Below are 17,375 nucleotides of genomic sequence, written 5' to 3'. Positions count from 1 at the left end.
GTTTGGGAAAAGTGTTGCATAGGAAGGAAAACAAAAATAAACAAATCTGAGTATCACTCAGTACTTACACAGGCTCCCAAACCTAAAAGGAATGGTCTTGGAAAGAACTCCTAGTATTTAATTTAATTATCATTATTATTTTTCAGAGAGGGAGGAATGGAGACAGAGAGAGAAACATCTATGTGAGAGAGAGACATCCCGTAGATCAAACCCACAACCTAGGTATGTGTCCTGGCTGGGAATGGAAGCCACATGGGACGACACTCCAACCAACCGAGTCACACCGGCCAGGGCAAGAATGCCTAGTATTTTATTTTATATTTATGTTTTTATTTATTTATTTAAATTTATCTTTATTGTTGAAAGTATTACAGATGTCCCCTTTACCCCCCCCCCGTGAGCCTCCCCCACTCCCAGCCCCTCCAAGCCCTTCACCACACTATGATGAGTGCTGTTTGCTGGTTAAGCCATCGGCCGATTTCCCTCTAGGAAAAAGCCATAAGCAGTGCTATCAAACAGAAGACTCTGTCTGCTTTCAAGAGATTACAAAGAAGTTAATCAGCTAGTTGTGCTTCAAGGCATTTGTGTTATTACATATGGTAACTCAGAAAATGGGAGAGATTGAAGGACCTGTGAAAATACTATCAACCAATTTAAAAAGCAGATGGGCTACCATATATTTAAATCTATTTTTAAGGCTGGCATAACAAGTATAGAATATCAGTAATTACTATCCTGATGCATTAAATATATAGCTTTAAATTATTTTTACAAGTAAAAACAAAATTTTGTATTTGGTTCAACAAACATTTATTGAGGATATAATGAGGAATCAGGTTGTCCCTCTCCTTAAGGTGCTCCTTGTCCAATAGGGGAAGCAAACACTACAAAGCGACAGAAAATGCTAGGATGGAAGGAGACACAAAGAGCTGTGGGGCTCTGCAAGGACAGTGGGGTGAGGGGCAGGTAGGAGCAGGGACAAATGTCAAGGCTTCACAGAGGAAGCAACATTTTGGCTGAGACTTAGAAGTTGCATTGTCGCCAGGAAGGAAGGGCAAATGGAACAGTGTGTAAAAGATGAAAGCATGTGGTGTTTTCAGGGACCAGGGTAGGCCTGGGATGGGTGTCTGTCAGGCAGTAAGAAATGGATACCCTTTGAGAGAAATAAGGAACGAAGATTGGCGCTATGTTACTTTACTTCACGGTTAGCTGTTTACTCAGTTTTTAGGTTTCTTTAGGAACAATTTTATTTATAATCTGATTTTTTCCAGTTACCCCTTTGTTACATACAGAAATATCATGCCTATCACTGATGAAACATATTAGGGAAAGTGAAAATATGTATTCTATTCTTTAAAGTGCCTCTGTTTTAAGGGTTTTGCATCTATTAAAAGCTTTCACTGTCCATAGCACTTTGATGGGATCTCTAAAACAAAGCATTACCTAAGAAGAGGTAAAATTATAAATATTTGAAACTTCTATTATTATTTTCCTATCAGTGAATAAGTCATCATAATTTTCAACAGTTGTCTTCAAAATCCTGGTGAGAGGTCAAGAACCCATTTTACAGAAGAAGAAACTGAGGTAAAGCGCTCTCCTTGATCTCAGTGTGAGAGACTGGAGAATGCCAGGGAGGTTATTGTATTTGATCATATCAGGAGTCTTAATCCCTCCTGATACTGTTTAGTTTCAGTTTCTTTTGTAAATCCAAACAAGGGGAAGCGTTTTGAGATTTGTTCTCCGTACCAGAAACACAGCACATGGTGTGCATAAAGTGCTCGAAGTGCAGGGTCCTGCAAGAACTGGAGCCGGGGCTCCTCTCACTGCTCCAGCTAGAAGAAAGGACATGAAACATTGATCGTTCTTGAAGTGTTGATTATGGAGCTCAGCTGGACATCTCAGAAGGTCAGAGTACATGGCATGGGCATTGCTTTGAAACCATAATGAATCATGAGTCTGACGTGTCTTCACTGGATTCTTCTTGGATAAGAAGTGCGTCGCTTCTCTTGTTCCAACTGCTGCACTTGACAACACTGTGCAAGCAAACAGGACATTTTAATATTGTCACTAAGGTAACATATAAGTAAGTAGTCTATATTCCACCTTTTCCCTGGTTACATGGCTTCTTGTAAAGTATGCAGAGTATGCATTGAAAGAACATAACATTCTGAAAAGAATTAAAAATCTACATGAGTTCTTTCTCTTCCAGATCTCTAACATGTACTTGGCCCATTGTCTACTCTGTGTAGTCCACAAAAACTAGTTATGATTAAGGTTATGACTGAAATTCATGATCAATAGCTATAACTGAAACTAGGACAAGAAGCCATCTGGAAATAATTAAAATAGCATGTAATTTTAATTTTAAAAATATCAAACAGTACAAGGTTAAAAAAAAATCTCAGAAGACCATCTACAATGACAATATTAGAAGCATTATTAAAAGGATAACAACCTTTTATCGAGCTGCACAGATTTTTCCAGTTATAAAAGTAATATATGCTCATAGCAGAATATTTATAAGTACATGAAGATTAAAATGAAAATAACCCATTATTCTACTCCCTATGTAGGCAATTTTTATATCATTTTTCATGATATGGATGCACTTTATTTAACGACCGTTGGACATTTGGGTCATTTAAAAAATATTCTGCCATAATGAACTGTATATATAAATGTTGACATCACTGATCATTTCCTTAGGATAGATTTCTAAAAGGAATCACTGGGTCAAATACTATGAACTTTTAAGAAAGCTTTTGATACATGTTTTTATGAGTTGTTTTCCGAAAATGAGAGTGCCCAATAACATTACCACCAGCAGTGTATAAATAAGGTTGTCTTATCGTGTGCTCACGAGCAGAGCAGGTACTTTTAATTTTTCCAATTCAATAGGTGAATAATCTCTTTTAAAAAAAGATGTGTAGTAAAAATCACTTTTCATCAAAATTACCGAGGAACTGTAAATATTATCACACCCTGTCTTACACAGACCGAGGTATCAGAGCTCAGTTGAGATAATATGTACTGAGGTCCTGCTATGAATGGACATGGGCCAGCCCTCTAAGGAGTTCACAGTCCTGGGAAATTGCCTGCAGCCTGTGCACAGAGGTACTGTCCTCCTGCCCCCAAAGGCCGGGCCCCACCTTCTCCTGACGCATCAGGGTCATGCTGTCACCTGGTGGGATGGGCCAAGCCCCACGAGACAGGTGAATGGGCTCTCAGTTCAAGGTTTTCCCCCAAAGAATGTGTCAAATATTTCTGCTTGGGCCCTGCAGCAACCACTTAGCTAACTGGCGTATGCTGTTTTGTTAAATAAAAGGCGAAAGGAGAAATAAATATTTCCCTTATGTTTATGCCTCTGGTCTATCTTTTCATTCTATATACTATTCATCAGAAACGTTTTGTACTTTGTATTTATTTGGATATTGACAATTAAAAAGGGAGTCACTAAATGAACCAACTCGCTGGAAAGAGAGCTCCTAACATTCGGTGCCTGCTATCTGCCCTTGTCATTATTCTAGAATCCAGATTAAAGTGTGTCTTTGACCATCAAGGGCTATTACACTCCAGGAAATCATAGTCTGAATCTATATCTATGTCTATATATATATACCTATATCTGTATATACCATCTATATCTATATCATCTATATCTATCTATATCGTCTATATCTATATCTATATCTGTATCTATTCTTAGATGCTAATTTAATCAATTGTTCGTATTTAAAGAGACAGGGCAACTTCTCAGAGTCTCTATCTGACCCAGTCTTTCTCTCTCCTAGTTCTGGTCAGCTCTGTCTCTGCTGCTTTTTTGTTAAGTGTCCGAAATTATTGACATGTCTTCATATCTAAATTTTTTGAAAAAAGCACATTCTAAGGCCAATCTTCTACAGACCTATGCACTTTTATTGGTGAGGTTAGGGAGTTCATTTAATTCAGCTATCCTTTGATAAACTGATTAAAAATAAGTACATACCATAGACTGACCACTGGAATTAGTAGCAGACCAGCAGACAGCAGAAAGGTGAAGCCTGTGTACCACGCAACAGTTGCTGAATAAATTCCATTAAAAGTAGAAACTGCAATGACTCCACCAAGTGTTTCAAAGAAAGCAATACAAGCAAACAGGGTCCCTGTTCAGGGTCACGGTACAGGGGGAGAAAAAGAAAAGGCTGAGTTACACAACAACAAACAAAAATGAGTGGACAAAACTGTTATCCATTGAAAAGAACAAAAGTGGAGACACTACTTGGTGAGTGAAAGCTATTCCTTGAAAATCCCTGAGAAGTCAGTAGCCTATTTTGTGGGTACAAAAACTGAGGTCAAGAGTTCTCGTTGGACTTGATGTGAGAGATGTTGAAAACACAATAGTTGACCTTGAACAACACAGTGAATAAGGGCACTGCTAACCCCCCCCCCCATAAACATAACTACAGTTATCCCTTGGTATCTGAGGACCACTGGGTCCAGGACCCCCGCAGATACCAAAATCTGCGGATTCTCAAGTCTCTTATACACAGTGGCCTAGAACAATGCATAGCAGTTCCAGTGACAACAGGATAATGCTAAAAGTTATCACAATTCAGAATAGGAAATTCCGAAATGTAAACTAAACATTTTAAAATATCACTACATTTAAAAATGTGAAATGACTTTTTAAAAGCCTTTATAAGTAAATGAAATAAAATAAAAACCAAAATAAACTATGCATCCTGACAAGTCTATTTTGGTTTTAAGTCACAGGTAGACTTTTCTTTTTCCCCTGAACAGTTTGAGATATAATTCACATACCATAAACTCACCCTTTTAAACTGTACAGTTCAGCGGCTCTTAGTGTGTTCCTGGAGTTGGGTGACCATCACTATTATCTAATTTTAGAACATCTTCTTCACCCCAAAAAGAAACTCTGTACCCATTAACAATAACTTCCTTTCTCCCTAGCCCCTAGAAAGCACTAATTTAATTTCTGTCTCTATGGATTTGCTTTTTCTGAATGTTTCATATAAACGTGATCATATTTGTATGATAATATGTGGCCTTTTGTGACTAACTTCTTTCATTTAGCATAACGGTTTCAAGGTTCATCCATGTTGTAATGTGTCAGTGCTTTATTTCTTTTATTGCCAAATAATATTCCATTGGACTGATATACCACATTTCGCTTATTCATTCGTCCGTTCACGGACATTTGCATTGCTTTTAGTTTTTGGCTTTTATAAATAAGACTGCTGCAAACATCTGTGAACAGAACTTTATGTGGACATGTGTTTTTATTTCTCTTGGGTACATACCTAGGAATGGAATTGTTGAGTCACAAGGTAATTAACTCTAACTTTATGAGTAGCTACCAAACTATTTTGCAAAAAGTGGCTGTATCATTTTACACTCCCACCAGCCGTGTGTGAGGGTTCCGATTTCTCCAGGTCCTCACCAACACCGTCTTTTTCATTTCAGCCAACTAGTGGTTTCGATTTGCATTTCCCTGATACCTAATAATGCTGAACATTTTTCACGTGTTCTTTATTGGCCATTTGTATATCTTCTTTGGAGAAATGTCTATTCAAATAGTTTGCCCATTTTTCAATTGGGTTGTCTTTTTGCTGTTGAGTTTTATGAATTCTTATATATTCTAGATACAAGTTCCTTGTCAGACATATTATTTGCAAATATATTCTCCCATTCTGTGGGTTGTCTTTTTACTTTCTTGATGGTGGACAAAAGGCTTTAATTTGAATAAAGTCTAATTTATCTATTTTTTCTTTTATTGTTGTGCTTTTGTGTCATAACCACAGCATAATTCAAGGAAGCAAATAGATCTTTACATGCTATACTTACAAATTTTTATATTCTTAAGTGGTTTTCCACTTATGATCATATAATCTATAAACAGCTGTGTGAATACACAGCTACATCTTACGAGTGGAACAGAATCAAGAAATATATATTTTAATTTCTTGAATTATGCAGCCTTTCCCAGTGGTGACTAAACTGCCATAAATAGGATAGCATAACTATGCATTATTTGTAAACAATTAATATGAACATGCGCACTAGGCTAAGACATGAAACAAAAGAAAGCTCCAAGTCCAGTGATACTCAGATGATACAAAGCGGGGGGCAGGCAACTCCATAGGCGGATATTTAATAGGTAACTGGTTCTAGCCAGAAATTTAAGTTTCATTTTCCTTTTGTGCCAGTTATTTGCTGCACTCCCCGTGAACTGTCTGTTCTTCTAGCCCTGCTTGTGCTTAGGAGGCGCACCCCACAAATTCCATGACCTGGACTCCCTCGATGGCCCCACTTCCTATTGCACTTGGTCAGTGGGATGGACAGGAGGAAAGGTCACGGCTTCTCCTCTGCTCCCTCCCTACTGGGCCGCCCCTTCTCTCCACTGCACTCCATTAACATCTCTGTAGGGAACCATCAGAGTGGGGTCCTGTTTTTTCTAGGACTCTGATGCAGGCCCAGCATAAGAATACAATTAGAGGCCTACGTGTTCTATTCTAACTATTTAAAAGTTATAGTTCTGACTAACAAACTGTTAACTAAAATATGTTCTGTCTTCCTCCTCTGAGAAATGTACCTTGTTAATGATTTGGAAGGTCAGACATAAATTCAGAATTCTCAGACTTTTAGAATTCCATGGAGGAACCTGATAGCTCTGGGAGAGCTGGCCTTGGGCCCTCCATCCCCAGCTGTAGGCTGCAGCCCACCCTGTGTTCTACGTCTTGCTCCATCCTGCTCAGCAAGGGCCTTTACACATGGCCATAGACACCCTGCTCTCCAGTTCCAAGGTCGGGCCAGGTCTCCCATAAAGAGTCACTGTTTGGCTACTCCTGTGGTCTTGAGGTGAGCACACTGGGGTCAAGTCCTCCTGCAAGAGGAAGGGTCTGGGGAAGGAGATCATGCAGGCATCACTGGGTATGAGCCCAGAGCTGTTTGGCTGGGAATTATGAGGACCCACATACCCAAGACTATAGTCTAGAAGGGGAGAGGCACTGTGGGCTCCAGGAGGGCAGATCCACCTGGCCCTGAGGTCTCCTCCCCTCTTGGGTGGGGCCTGGGCGGGGGCAAGCCTTCAAAAGCATGAAGCCCAGGGCAGGGGCTCCCTTGTCTGAACAGGAGCCTCTGCCGAACATAGAACTTACCACGAACTCCAAGAAGTCTGTGCAGAAAAAAGGCTACAGAATACTCTGAAGAAGCATACACTGATTGTGCAGAGATTTGAGCCGGTGTAGGCTTTCGATTCGTATTCCTTAAGCAAATTAAACTTACCTTGCTCAGTAGAACGAACCACTTTTGACATCATGGACCGCAGAACAGAGAGCGGCACAATAGAGAAGAGGAAGAACAGCCTGACTGTGAGAGGAATGTTAGAAATCAGAAAACTAACGGTCAGTTTTATGTAAAACATTTTCTAACTATTTTATTTCTATAAGCATCCTAAGTCATTGCATTTAAAGACTGAATGAATTATAGAATTCTATTTAATGAATTAAGATAGAGTATACACAGGTCAGTTTAAGGTTAGTTTACTCTCAAATTCTTAATTGTAGTGTTAGCAACAAGAGCTCATGGAAGACTTAGGCCCACTGGGATTGATCTGCTATCTCCCTACTCATTGTAGTAACCTCTTGCATAGCAAGTTGAGACAAGTAATTAGTTTTTTCTGTTTCTTTTTTAGTTTTTATGTTTCAGACTTGGCATTTATAATGTTAGCATTCTTTTATTATATTGTTTCTTTTATTGATACACTGGTTCTTTATCTTCTTGCTTGTTCATCATTGTGGCTGAATAACTTCATGGACACAAACTGCATCTGGCCATAAATGACCCTGAGCAGTCAGTATTAATTTTAGGAATATGATAAAATAGTAATATATTACATTTGCAGATCACTTTAAAGTTTTGAACATGTTTCCACATAGATGAACTTACTTGGACTTGGCAACTCTAAGGGAGAGCTAGCATTTATTGGAAACCAGGCATTGTGCTAAACGCTTTCTAGTAATCTCTACTAATGTTCATTATAATCCCCTGAATTAGGTAATACTATGCCCATTTTACAGATGAAAAAATGAAGGCTCAGAGTATTAAATTAACCTGCCCAAGGTCACCTAGTGCTAGAGATGGAAATTAAGCCCCATTCTGTTTGATTACCCTGTTTCCCTGCTAGGTAGCAAGAGGTTGACACTGCCTTATTATAGAGGAAGACTGGGTTGGACTTTTCCCGAGGCCCCAATTTGCAGGTCCCTTAGCCCTTTCGAATGCAGAATCTCACTCAAGCCCTACAAAAACCATTTATGAGGTAGGTAGTTAAGGAAGCAGTCCAATTTGCCAAAAAGCGGTTCATCAAAAGCTAATTTATGAAATGACCAATCTGTCAAAAGATCAGTATGCAAACCCTTGTCGTAGAGAATTTTTTTCTTGAATGTATTCAGTGAGTGTGAATTTTTCTTCTAAATCTGTAGAGTATACTTTACATAACTGTCTTAAAATTTTTTTTTTATTTTTTATTTTTTTACGGAAAGTAGGCTTCTTAGCAGCATTTTAAGAAATACTCATTTTGGTGAAAGCTATATTGAAGAATTGATTCATAAGAAGAATATTCCTCAGAACAATTTTTTGGAAAATATGCAAATTTGGAAAACTAGTTATTATCTGAATTACTTTTTCAAAGCAAATTGGTGCTCAGCTTCTGGCAAACTAGATTTTAACAAATTACCTTTAATTGAACTAGAATGCAGTAAGCAGAGGATTTTATATTAAGGTTTCTCACCCAACAGACTACAGTCATTTGCTATAAACCCCAAATACACAGCTAGTTCTATAAGGCTACATTTGTAACTCACCTAAAAGCATCATCAATGTTGTTCTGGCAAAAGCAGTCATAGCCATTCCTGCCATGGTGGTAAAAATGCCAATGAGGGCCATGTAGATATCTTCCATACAGTAAGAAAAACCCCAGATTCCTAGGAAACTAGTCAAAAAAGAGATGCTACCCAAAGCTGACCCATAACCTATAAGAACTTCATTCCAGCAGAGTGGTGAATCCAATTCATAGAGGATAAAAATGGGGGAAATGCCAATTATCACGAAAAAATAAGTGATCATTGTGAAAAGTAACAAACAGAGCAAAGACCGTCTCCCACTGGAAGCATTTTTGAAAAGCATGTACGTTTGGTAAAATAGATTTTTAAAGCCTTCACTACATGATATGGAAACATTCTGAGACAAAGACTCCTCCATTGAGTCACCAAGAAAAAATAAAATATAAATCAAGTTAACAGTAAGAGCCATGGTAATAATGAAAAAGGACCACACGAAACCTAGTTCTCTAATAAAGTAGCCAGAAGACAGCCCTGTTAATCCAGTAACAAGCCCAAGTATGAAATCAATGATAGCTATTCGAATTGTTCTTTGTTTCTCTTCTTTACATTGATCAACTATGTAGGCGAAACAGGCACCCAAAAATGTTGTAGAATTGCCGAAAAGGGCCCCAATAAAGGTAGAGGCAATCAAAAGCTGGAATGGAAAGGCAAAATAGGAAAGCAGACAGAGCCAGGCACTGGTCACAAGAGCTCCAGCAGAAGTCAAAATCAGAGGGAATTTTCGTCCATGATGATCACTGTGGGACAGAAGTATGAACGTAGACAGTAGGCCGGGAATTAACCCACTTATGTCCATTTGTAGATTAAAAAGAGACACTTTTTTCTGAACTTCCTGCAAAGAAATAAAAAGAAGACAATGTGTTTACAGAGGTTTGTATAATGCATATAAAAATAGCATGGTGTATACTTACTACACATTGCCAGAAGGTCAGCGATGGGGAATCTGGTGTGTGGGTTTATACAGCTTAAATATTCGTCCAGTTCACAAACCACACGTCAAAAGGTGATATCATTGTTGCTCAGTCATAACATTCAAGTTCCATGGTGGGGACTTTAACCCATACAAATAAAACCGTGTGTATTAATATGTGTGTGTCTCACATAGGGGATCCATGGGCCCCAGGCCTGGGGGACTGGCCCTGTAATGAGTTTTCTTTCCTGTCTGAGCAGCTGGCACTGAGAGATCAGGTCGCTGCTCTAACACCACAGCAGTGTCCCCTCCCGTGATACGTCTTTCCCTCCGCTCTAAGGGGGAACGAATGTCAGGTGTAAATGTCACATTTGGTAGACCTTATTTAGGAAGAGCTCCTATATCCTTTTTACATGTAACTTCACAAACAGATTAGTGAGAAACATTCCTTTATTTACTAAAAATTAAGATAAAACCCAAAGAGGAACTTTGCACTGACTAAAAATGGAGGTGTGAGGTAAACCGAGTGGGAGAAACTCAGTTCTCCCGAGAACCAAAACGACTGTGTGCACACACAGACTGGCAGCTGTCACAACTGTTACACTGGTTATTTGACAGAAAGAATTTGGGGGGATTTAAAATCATTTTCTGCTTGCAACTTCTCTGTATTTTACAAATTTTATATAAAGAGTATGTGCCATTTTTATATTGGAGATTACTAAGCTCATTTAAAAGCGATTTATTCAAGTAATATTTAGAAAGCACCCCAAACAACTGATGAACCACAAGGCTATCAAACACTGAATTAATGTGTTTTTTAAAATAGTGAGCCTATTTTTATTTTTACACAGTCATGTAATTCAAACAATTCCATGTGGCCAGGAAATGTTCTCATCACTCAGACTCAAAACTTCGGCATCTTAGTTGTGGCCTTTCCTTCGCTGGCGCCCCACTGACACCCTCCATTCTGCCCACCCCGTGTTTCTCGGGCCTTTTTTCCTTCCTTCCAGTAGTAGTTGCCAATGGAGCAACAACTCTCATTAGTGTCCACCTGGGCCACTCTGGCATCTGACTGGTCTCTATTCAATTCAGTAAGTAGTGCCGGTCTTCTCATTTGCAGATCACAGACACCCCATAGGCATGCCTTCAGCCTGCCCAGAAGCTCCAGGCTCTCCCCACTTCCTGTTAGAGACAGGGGACGCTCCTCAGTCTCGTGCTAAGGCCAGGAAGATTCGTTCCAACCTCATCTGTCAGCATTGTCCCCACTTACTCCCCAAATGCTCTGTAAGTGCCAGGCACAGTGCAACTTGGATCTCCCTGAAAGTCCCAAACAGATGCAGCCTCTCCTTCCTCTGAACCTTCTCTCACGAGTATCACTGCCCAGTCGGACTTTCTGGCATAATGACTAAGACTGGGCTCTGGTGTCAGAGGAATCCGATTCTGATCCAGCCAGTGAGAATGCTCTTTACAGCAACTGGAATGACTTTACAAACATCGGCTCCTGCCGCTTCCCCGCTCAAAATCCCCTCATGGCTGTCCTCGTGCGGGGAGAAATCCAACTCCTTGCGGTTGTGGGGGCAGCCTGAAATCGTGACCCCTCCAATTTCATGCACTTCCTCACCCCTCCCACCCCTCAAACACTCCATGCTCATTTGCTTTTGCAGTTGCTGTTCCCTCTGCCCGACTGTCACACAGCTCATTTCCTCAATTCAAATGTCACCTCCTTGGAGGGCCTACTATGATGGATCACTTAACCCAAAGCAATTCCACTAACCCCATCAAGGGCTCTATCCTGCCACCTAGTTTTCTTTAGACTTAACACTCCCTGACAGGACACAGCTTCAATGACCCACTCTCTGTGTGCCTCCTCCACTCTGACCCACACTCCAGGGGAGCCAGACCTTACTCTCTTCACCACAGTACCGCTGGCTGGCTTCTGGGACAGTGCTTGGCACAGGGTAGATACTTAATCGTGACTGAATGAATCAGTGAATGAATCAGCAAGTAAAATATGCCTCTGGAAGTTGCTGTGATCCTGACCAAATTATTTCTTTCTATAGCTTCTTTATTGGACAAGAGGGGATAACAACAGCCCTTACCTTGCAGGCTGTTGTGAGTTAAAGTACGTATAACGTGCTGGGCACAAGGCCCATGTACATGATCAGTGCTCATTCAATTTTAGCTGCTTCATTTTTATTAGATCAGGCTTCTTGAGCACATCTTTGTATCTCCTACAGATATAGCAGCCATCAGGTATGTATTGGATAATTAAATAAATAAATGAAACAGTTACCTTTTAATCAACTTTTCAACAGGATGTTCTGGTTTGGGGTTCCTCCTTCCATTTCCCCCCTCCACCTAAGTCCTGTCTTCTCCTTTCTATCTGCTGTCATTCCTGACCCAATCTTTCACTCAGACCACACTCCTTGCCTCTAGCCTATGTTTTAAAATACATATTTAAAAAAAGACAAACTCAAAGCATATTTCAATTATAAGTCAAAATTAAGACATAAATCGTCTGTGTACCTTTGAAACATGGGAGAATTACAATTATATAATATTAAAAGGTAAATGAGAGAAATCAGAGTAAAAAAAAAAGTGCTATTTCTTATCTAAGACTGGACAGAATGACAATGTACTGAGACAGGAATAAATTAAGGAAAGTAATATCAATTTTAAAGCAGTCACAATTTCATAGGCCAAAATGTACGTATTAATTCCAATTAAATAGAAAATGTTCCTTGTCTGCTGATAACAAGGGATTGTGTTATTAAAAGGTTTATATATAGCCCTGGCCAAGTGGCTCAGTTAGTTGAGCGTCGTCTTGTGCACCAAAGGGTTGCAAGTTCAATTCTCGGGCAGGGCACATGCCCGGATTGTGGGCTCAATCCCCAGTAGAGAGTGTGCAGGAGACAGCTGATTGATTTTTCTCTCTCCCTCTCCCTTCCTCTCTCTCTAAAATCAATAAAAACATATTTTTCTTTAAAAAAGGTTTATATATAAACTGTTGAGCAAGAATAACTTTGTGATCTGTTGGTAACCCTAAGTTGTCCCCTCCAGTAGCAAAGTCCCTATCTTGAAAGTTGTTTGAAGGGAACGAGATCCCAATGGCCAACTGAACATTTAACAAAGGAAGGAGGGAGTGGTAAAGGGATTAAAAATTAATGCATTTCTCCACAAAAGTCAACAAACACACCTAGAATTTCCTACCTCTTTACCCTTAGCCAAGAGTTTCCTCCCCACAGTCTCCCCATTTTGTCAAGAGCTCCTTTGGAGATTTCTCTCATTGCCAGAGAGCAGTGTGTAGATGAACCTCATTGTTACAGGGCTCAGAAAACTTGAAGATTTGAAAAATAGGTTAGATCAATTTTTTTGTAATTGTATATATATTATGTATATATCTCAATACCAAATGGGTTGAAAAAGAAGACTCATCCATACAGATTTTTAAATGTTAAATGGAAGTGAAATAGCTCAGTTTACTCTTATAGCTGTACCTTGAAATTCACAGTATTTTTTCATTCCAATACATGTACATGTATATGTATTTGTTATGTAGGAAGGATAAAGAAATATGCTGTAACAGTAAGAAGTTCAACACTTTATTGTATTATGCACTCTTTTCACACATAATTGACCTTTTGTGGGAGTGGCAAAAAACATCTGAGCTGGAAAAATCATTCATTCATTCATTCATTCATTCATTCATTCATTCATTCATTCAGGGACTGACCGTGTGCTAGGACATCTCTTATTTTTAGGGTTATAAGGACAGTCAACACACCGCTACACTTCTTTTAGTGAGCAAGTGGCCAGAACCCACTCAGCAGAGCTGGGTATTGGGACAGAAACTCAGGAAACAGAAACATTTGTTTTTGGATTTGAAAGGATGAGAATATTCTCTGAGAAGCTGAGCAGGAACAGTATACAAAAAAGGGGCTAGAAAGAAGTGCTAACGGTGATGGTGGCTCCTAAGAAGCAAAAATGTTCCTCTGTCTGAAGGAGCAAGAGGCGAGAGGGCCTCCATGGCTGGTTCCAGTTGTGGATGGGGGTAGGGCTGGTTTCTAGTTCCCCAAGCTGGAAAAAGCACCTGTGGCTCTAGATCACCAACTTTAAGGGAAGGGATCTAGGGCAGTATGTTCTCTTGACTATTAATCCAAATGAAAAACAATAAATTAAACAATAGTCAATTAAAAAATTTGGCAAAAATCTTCAAAATGAGACTGCTGTTCCAGACAGAAGGGGCTCTCAGCCAATATCCATCACCTGCACAGTCACAGAAGCAACCAAGGTGGCTAGACCGAGGCCTGTCTCCATTCACTCTAACAGGGGAAGGGCAGCCGACTTTTTTGATTTTCCGGTCCTCTCCTCTCCCTCCCCTCCAGTGCTCCCAGAGATCTGGTGAGCCTACTGAACCTTCTCACTCACTTAGGAATAACATATAGATCATAGGAAACATTTTTGAAGGAAGACTAAACCATGAGGTGAGACCTGGGCCCTTCTATTTTTATGACCTCACCCTAGGCTAGAACCTTGATGTCTGCATGGCTGTCCAGAAATTATCAGTTCCAATAAATTTCTCCCATGGAAATGAGGAAATGAGTTACCAGTAGGGGCCATGCCCAAGAGCCAGTCCTCACCACAGCAAGGGAATGCCTGGGAGACCACCTCAGGAAGAGCTGCAGCTTTCCTTCAGGGGCACTTTGCCATTTCTTCCAGCACTCAAACTCCTCTCCCAGTCACACCTGAATTCTTTTTTTTTTTTTTCTAATATGTTTTTATTGATTTCAGAGAGAGGAAGGGAGAGGGAGAGAGAGAAATATAAATATCAATGATGACAGTGTCATTGATTGGCTGCCTCCTGCACACCCCCTACTGGGGATCGAGCCTGCAACCTGGGCATGTGCTCTGACTGGGAATCCAACCAGGACCTCCTGGTTCATAAGTCGATGCTCAACCACTGAGCAACACCGGCTCAGCCACGCCTGAATTCTCTTTTCCTCAGAGGACACTCTTAGAGCCAGCAGGCAGGTGACTTGAATTCCCATAAACTTTCCTTGTCCTTTGACAGCACCACCCTTTTGCCATCACAAAATATCCTCAAGGGGAAGAGTTCGAAGTTAATAAATGTCTGGTTTTGAGGCATTAGGGGGGAGGGGAATACCAAATCGGGATACTATGTCGTTTGCATTTGGACATTGGTAGACTCTGTTAAAAACTGCGTGAGGGGACAGGAGAATGGTGATGGACCTCTTGTTTTAAATGGATAAAAAATTGGGGGAGGAGAGAAAGAAGGAAAGGCTCTATAATATCTGACTAAATATTTTCAGGTGTCCTCAGAGCAAAACTGAGTGCTCTTCCCCCTACGTGTACCTGCACATGGGGGTCAAAGCTGACTTGATGTCACCAAATGATGAGTGACCAGTGCTGTCCCACCTCCCACCCCATGACAGAGGCTGGCCCCACAGTCTTCAGTGATGGGTCATGCATGTGCCATGGAAGGGGGTGGGAGGAAGTGAGCAAGGGAAGGGCAGAATCACCATGTTTCACCACCGCCCTCTCTGTCCACAGAACCCTCATTCGTGCTGGCCTTGGTCCAACTCTTAGGCTTTTGGGCGGACTTCAAGGGGGATGGAGGAAGGAGAGAGCCACAGAGGAGATGAGACTGCTCTGACATTTTCTGACAGGAGGAAGAAGAGCCAGTGTCACAGAAGAAGGGGATTTTAAGTGGCAGAGGCAGGTGAAAGGTGTCAGGAAACCTCAAACTGGATGAGAGCTGAAGACACGCACTTGGGTGTGGGTTAGGAGTTTCATGATGGCCCTCGAGAGATCAGTGTGTGATGAGTGTGATGTACTCTCCCGTTTAAAACCCCATTACACTTTTCTTCTTATGTTTTAGGGGTATTTTAATCTCTTACCTCCTGGAATGCAAAAATCGGGCTGCTTTTGTTTTTTTCACACTCAGAAACATTGCTCTCAGGTGCAATACTGTAGTTGCCTGTTTCTTCCCATATTCTCCTGTACACGTATTGTGTTGTCAGTGGGGTGGTCAAAGTCAGGGCAAACGCACTGAGGCAAATGGCAGGTTCTACAAGGAAAATCTTCATACTGCTTGGGTAGGTCGCTGAGTTCTTCAAAAAAGAAAAAGGAATGAGATAATGAGTCACATTTTTCTCCAAGAGGCTAGATTTTTACTGACGGGAAAGTCAGAGGAGTTCTGTTGTGTAAGTAAGCAAACTAGGGGACAGAAAGCAGTAAACACTTTCAAAGTGAGTAAGTTTTTCTCTGGAATAGGGTGCTCGGTGAGCCTGAGACGGTCATGCTTCTCGTTTTAAAGAGTAGAACCTTGTAGGGCTCATACTGTCTTTGGGCCAATTCTATAAAAGGACAAATCGTCACTATTTTGGTGACTCAGTGGTCACACTACTGTCCCCATCTGGTACACTGCGGGCCGGTTCTCATAAGGGAGGCAGTGAGGTTACTCAGACATGACAGTTGCGACACTGTTACTGTCATCTGGCTGCTTGTTGACAGCGGGCAGGAGGCGACAATTTTACAAAGCAGCTCCCAAACTTACAGGGCCTTAATTTTTTTGACTCACCGCACGGTTAGTCTTCCTGCCAGGGTAAGGGCCTGGGGTCCGGCGCGGGCTCCCCGCCGGGACGGTCTGCGCTCGGCGGGGCCCCGCGGGCAGCGGGCGCCGGGAGGCGGACCGCGCCCCGGATACGAAGGGCAGTCTCGATGGAATCCGACCCGGTGCCCCTGCCAGGGAGACTGCAGCGCTCACCCGACAGCACAGGCAGGAAATCGCACTTCCGCGTCCGCAGCGACCGCGGCCACGGTCCCCGGCGCGGCCGGGCCCGGCGGACTCCCGGAGGCCCTGCGCCCGCGGCGGGTCCCGCACCGCCCCCCGCACCGCCCCCCGCACCGCCCCCCGCACCGCCCCCCGCACCGCCCCCCGCACCGCCCCCCGCACCGCCCCCCGCTGACCCCGCACCGCTCGCAAGGAGGCGGGGCCCGGGGGCCGGTCTAGCGCTGGGTTCCGCTCGGCCCCGCCCCGCTCCGAGGCCCGGGGAGGCCGCTGGGCTCCGCGCTCGGCCTCGCCCGGGCGCGCTCGCCGGCTCTGCGGCTGCCGGGCAAGCTTGGGCCCGGTGCAGGTTTTCGCAGAAGCACACCGGGGATCTCTTGCAAAATAGCATGTTTGCCCTGCACCTCCCCGTGGCGTTGCGGCCCGCGGGGCAAGGGTCCTAGGAAGAAACGCAGAGGAGGGGCGCGTGGGGGCGCGGGGCGCAGGACAGAGTGCCCGGCTGCGTTAGCCTTCGGCTGAAACGCGTTCTCTGGTTCTTCCTGCCGGTGTGAACTTGGCAAAGTATTTCATCTATGTGAACCTCCATTTCTCTGTTTATCGAGTGGGGGTAACAGTCTTTCGGGATTGTTGTAACAAAACCCTCCACGTGTACATACAGCGCTGCCCTGAGCCCACCGGGAACACATCTGACTCACCGAGTTGGGTTTGCCACCTCGGGTAGCTCATAGCGAGGAGGAGTGCATTCATGGGGAACCAT

The 17,375-nt window shown here is 42.3% G+C and overlaps 1 protein-coding gene across 1 annotated transcript; it reads right to left on the bottom strand.

The window, feature by feature from the left end:
- Positions 1-795: 795 nt before the first annotated feature.
- Positions 796-16,702, bottom strand: SLC46A3 (solute carrier family 46 member 3). The gene is made up of 6 exons (XM_081127682.1): positions 16,412-16,702; positions 15,729-15,941; positions 8,862-9,732; positions 7,285-7,368; positions 3,986-4,142; positions 796-2,033 (listed from the first exon to the last, which is right to left on the bottom strand). The coding sequence occupies exons 2-6, from the start codon at positions 15,915-15,917 to the stop codon at positions 1,949-1,951; spliced, it is 1,386 nt and encodes a 461-aa protein (XP_080983808.1). The 5' UTR covers positions 15,918-15,941; positions 16,412-16,702; the 3' UTR covers positions 796-1,948.
- Positions 16,703-17,375: the final 673 nt, after the last annotated feature.

Source organism: Miniopterus schreibersii (assembly GCF_964146895.1).
Source record: "Miniopterus schreibersii genome assembly, chromosome: 2".
NCBI classification, from domain to species: domain Eukaryota; kingdom Metazoa; phylum Chordata; class Mammalia; order Chiroptera; family Miniopteridae; genus Miniopterus; species Miniopterus schreibersii.
Note: the sequence above shows the minus strand (reverse complement) of the source record. Positions and strands in the feature narration are given on the sequence as shown.

Coding starts and splice junctions, on each gene's coding strand:
- SLC46A3 (XM_081127682.1), bottom strand. CDS start 15,917: ATGAAGATTTTCCTTGTAGAACCTGCCATTTGCCTCAGTGCGTTTGCC. Junction 4,143..7,284: donor GGTTCGTTCTACTGAGCAAG/GTAAGTTTAATT, acceptor GACCCTGAACAG/GGACCCTGTTTGCTTGTATT. Junction 2,034..3,985: donor ATTCCAGTGGTCAGTCTATG/GTATGTACTTAT, acceptor TTGCTTGCACAG/TGTTGTCAAGTGCAGCAGTT.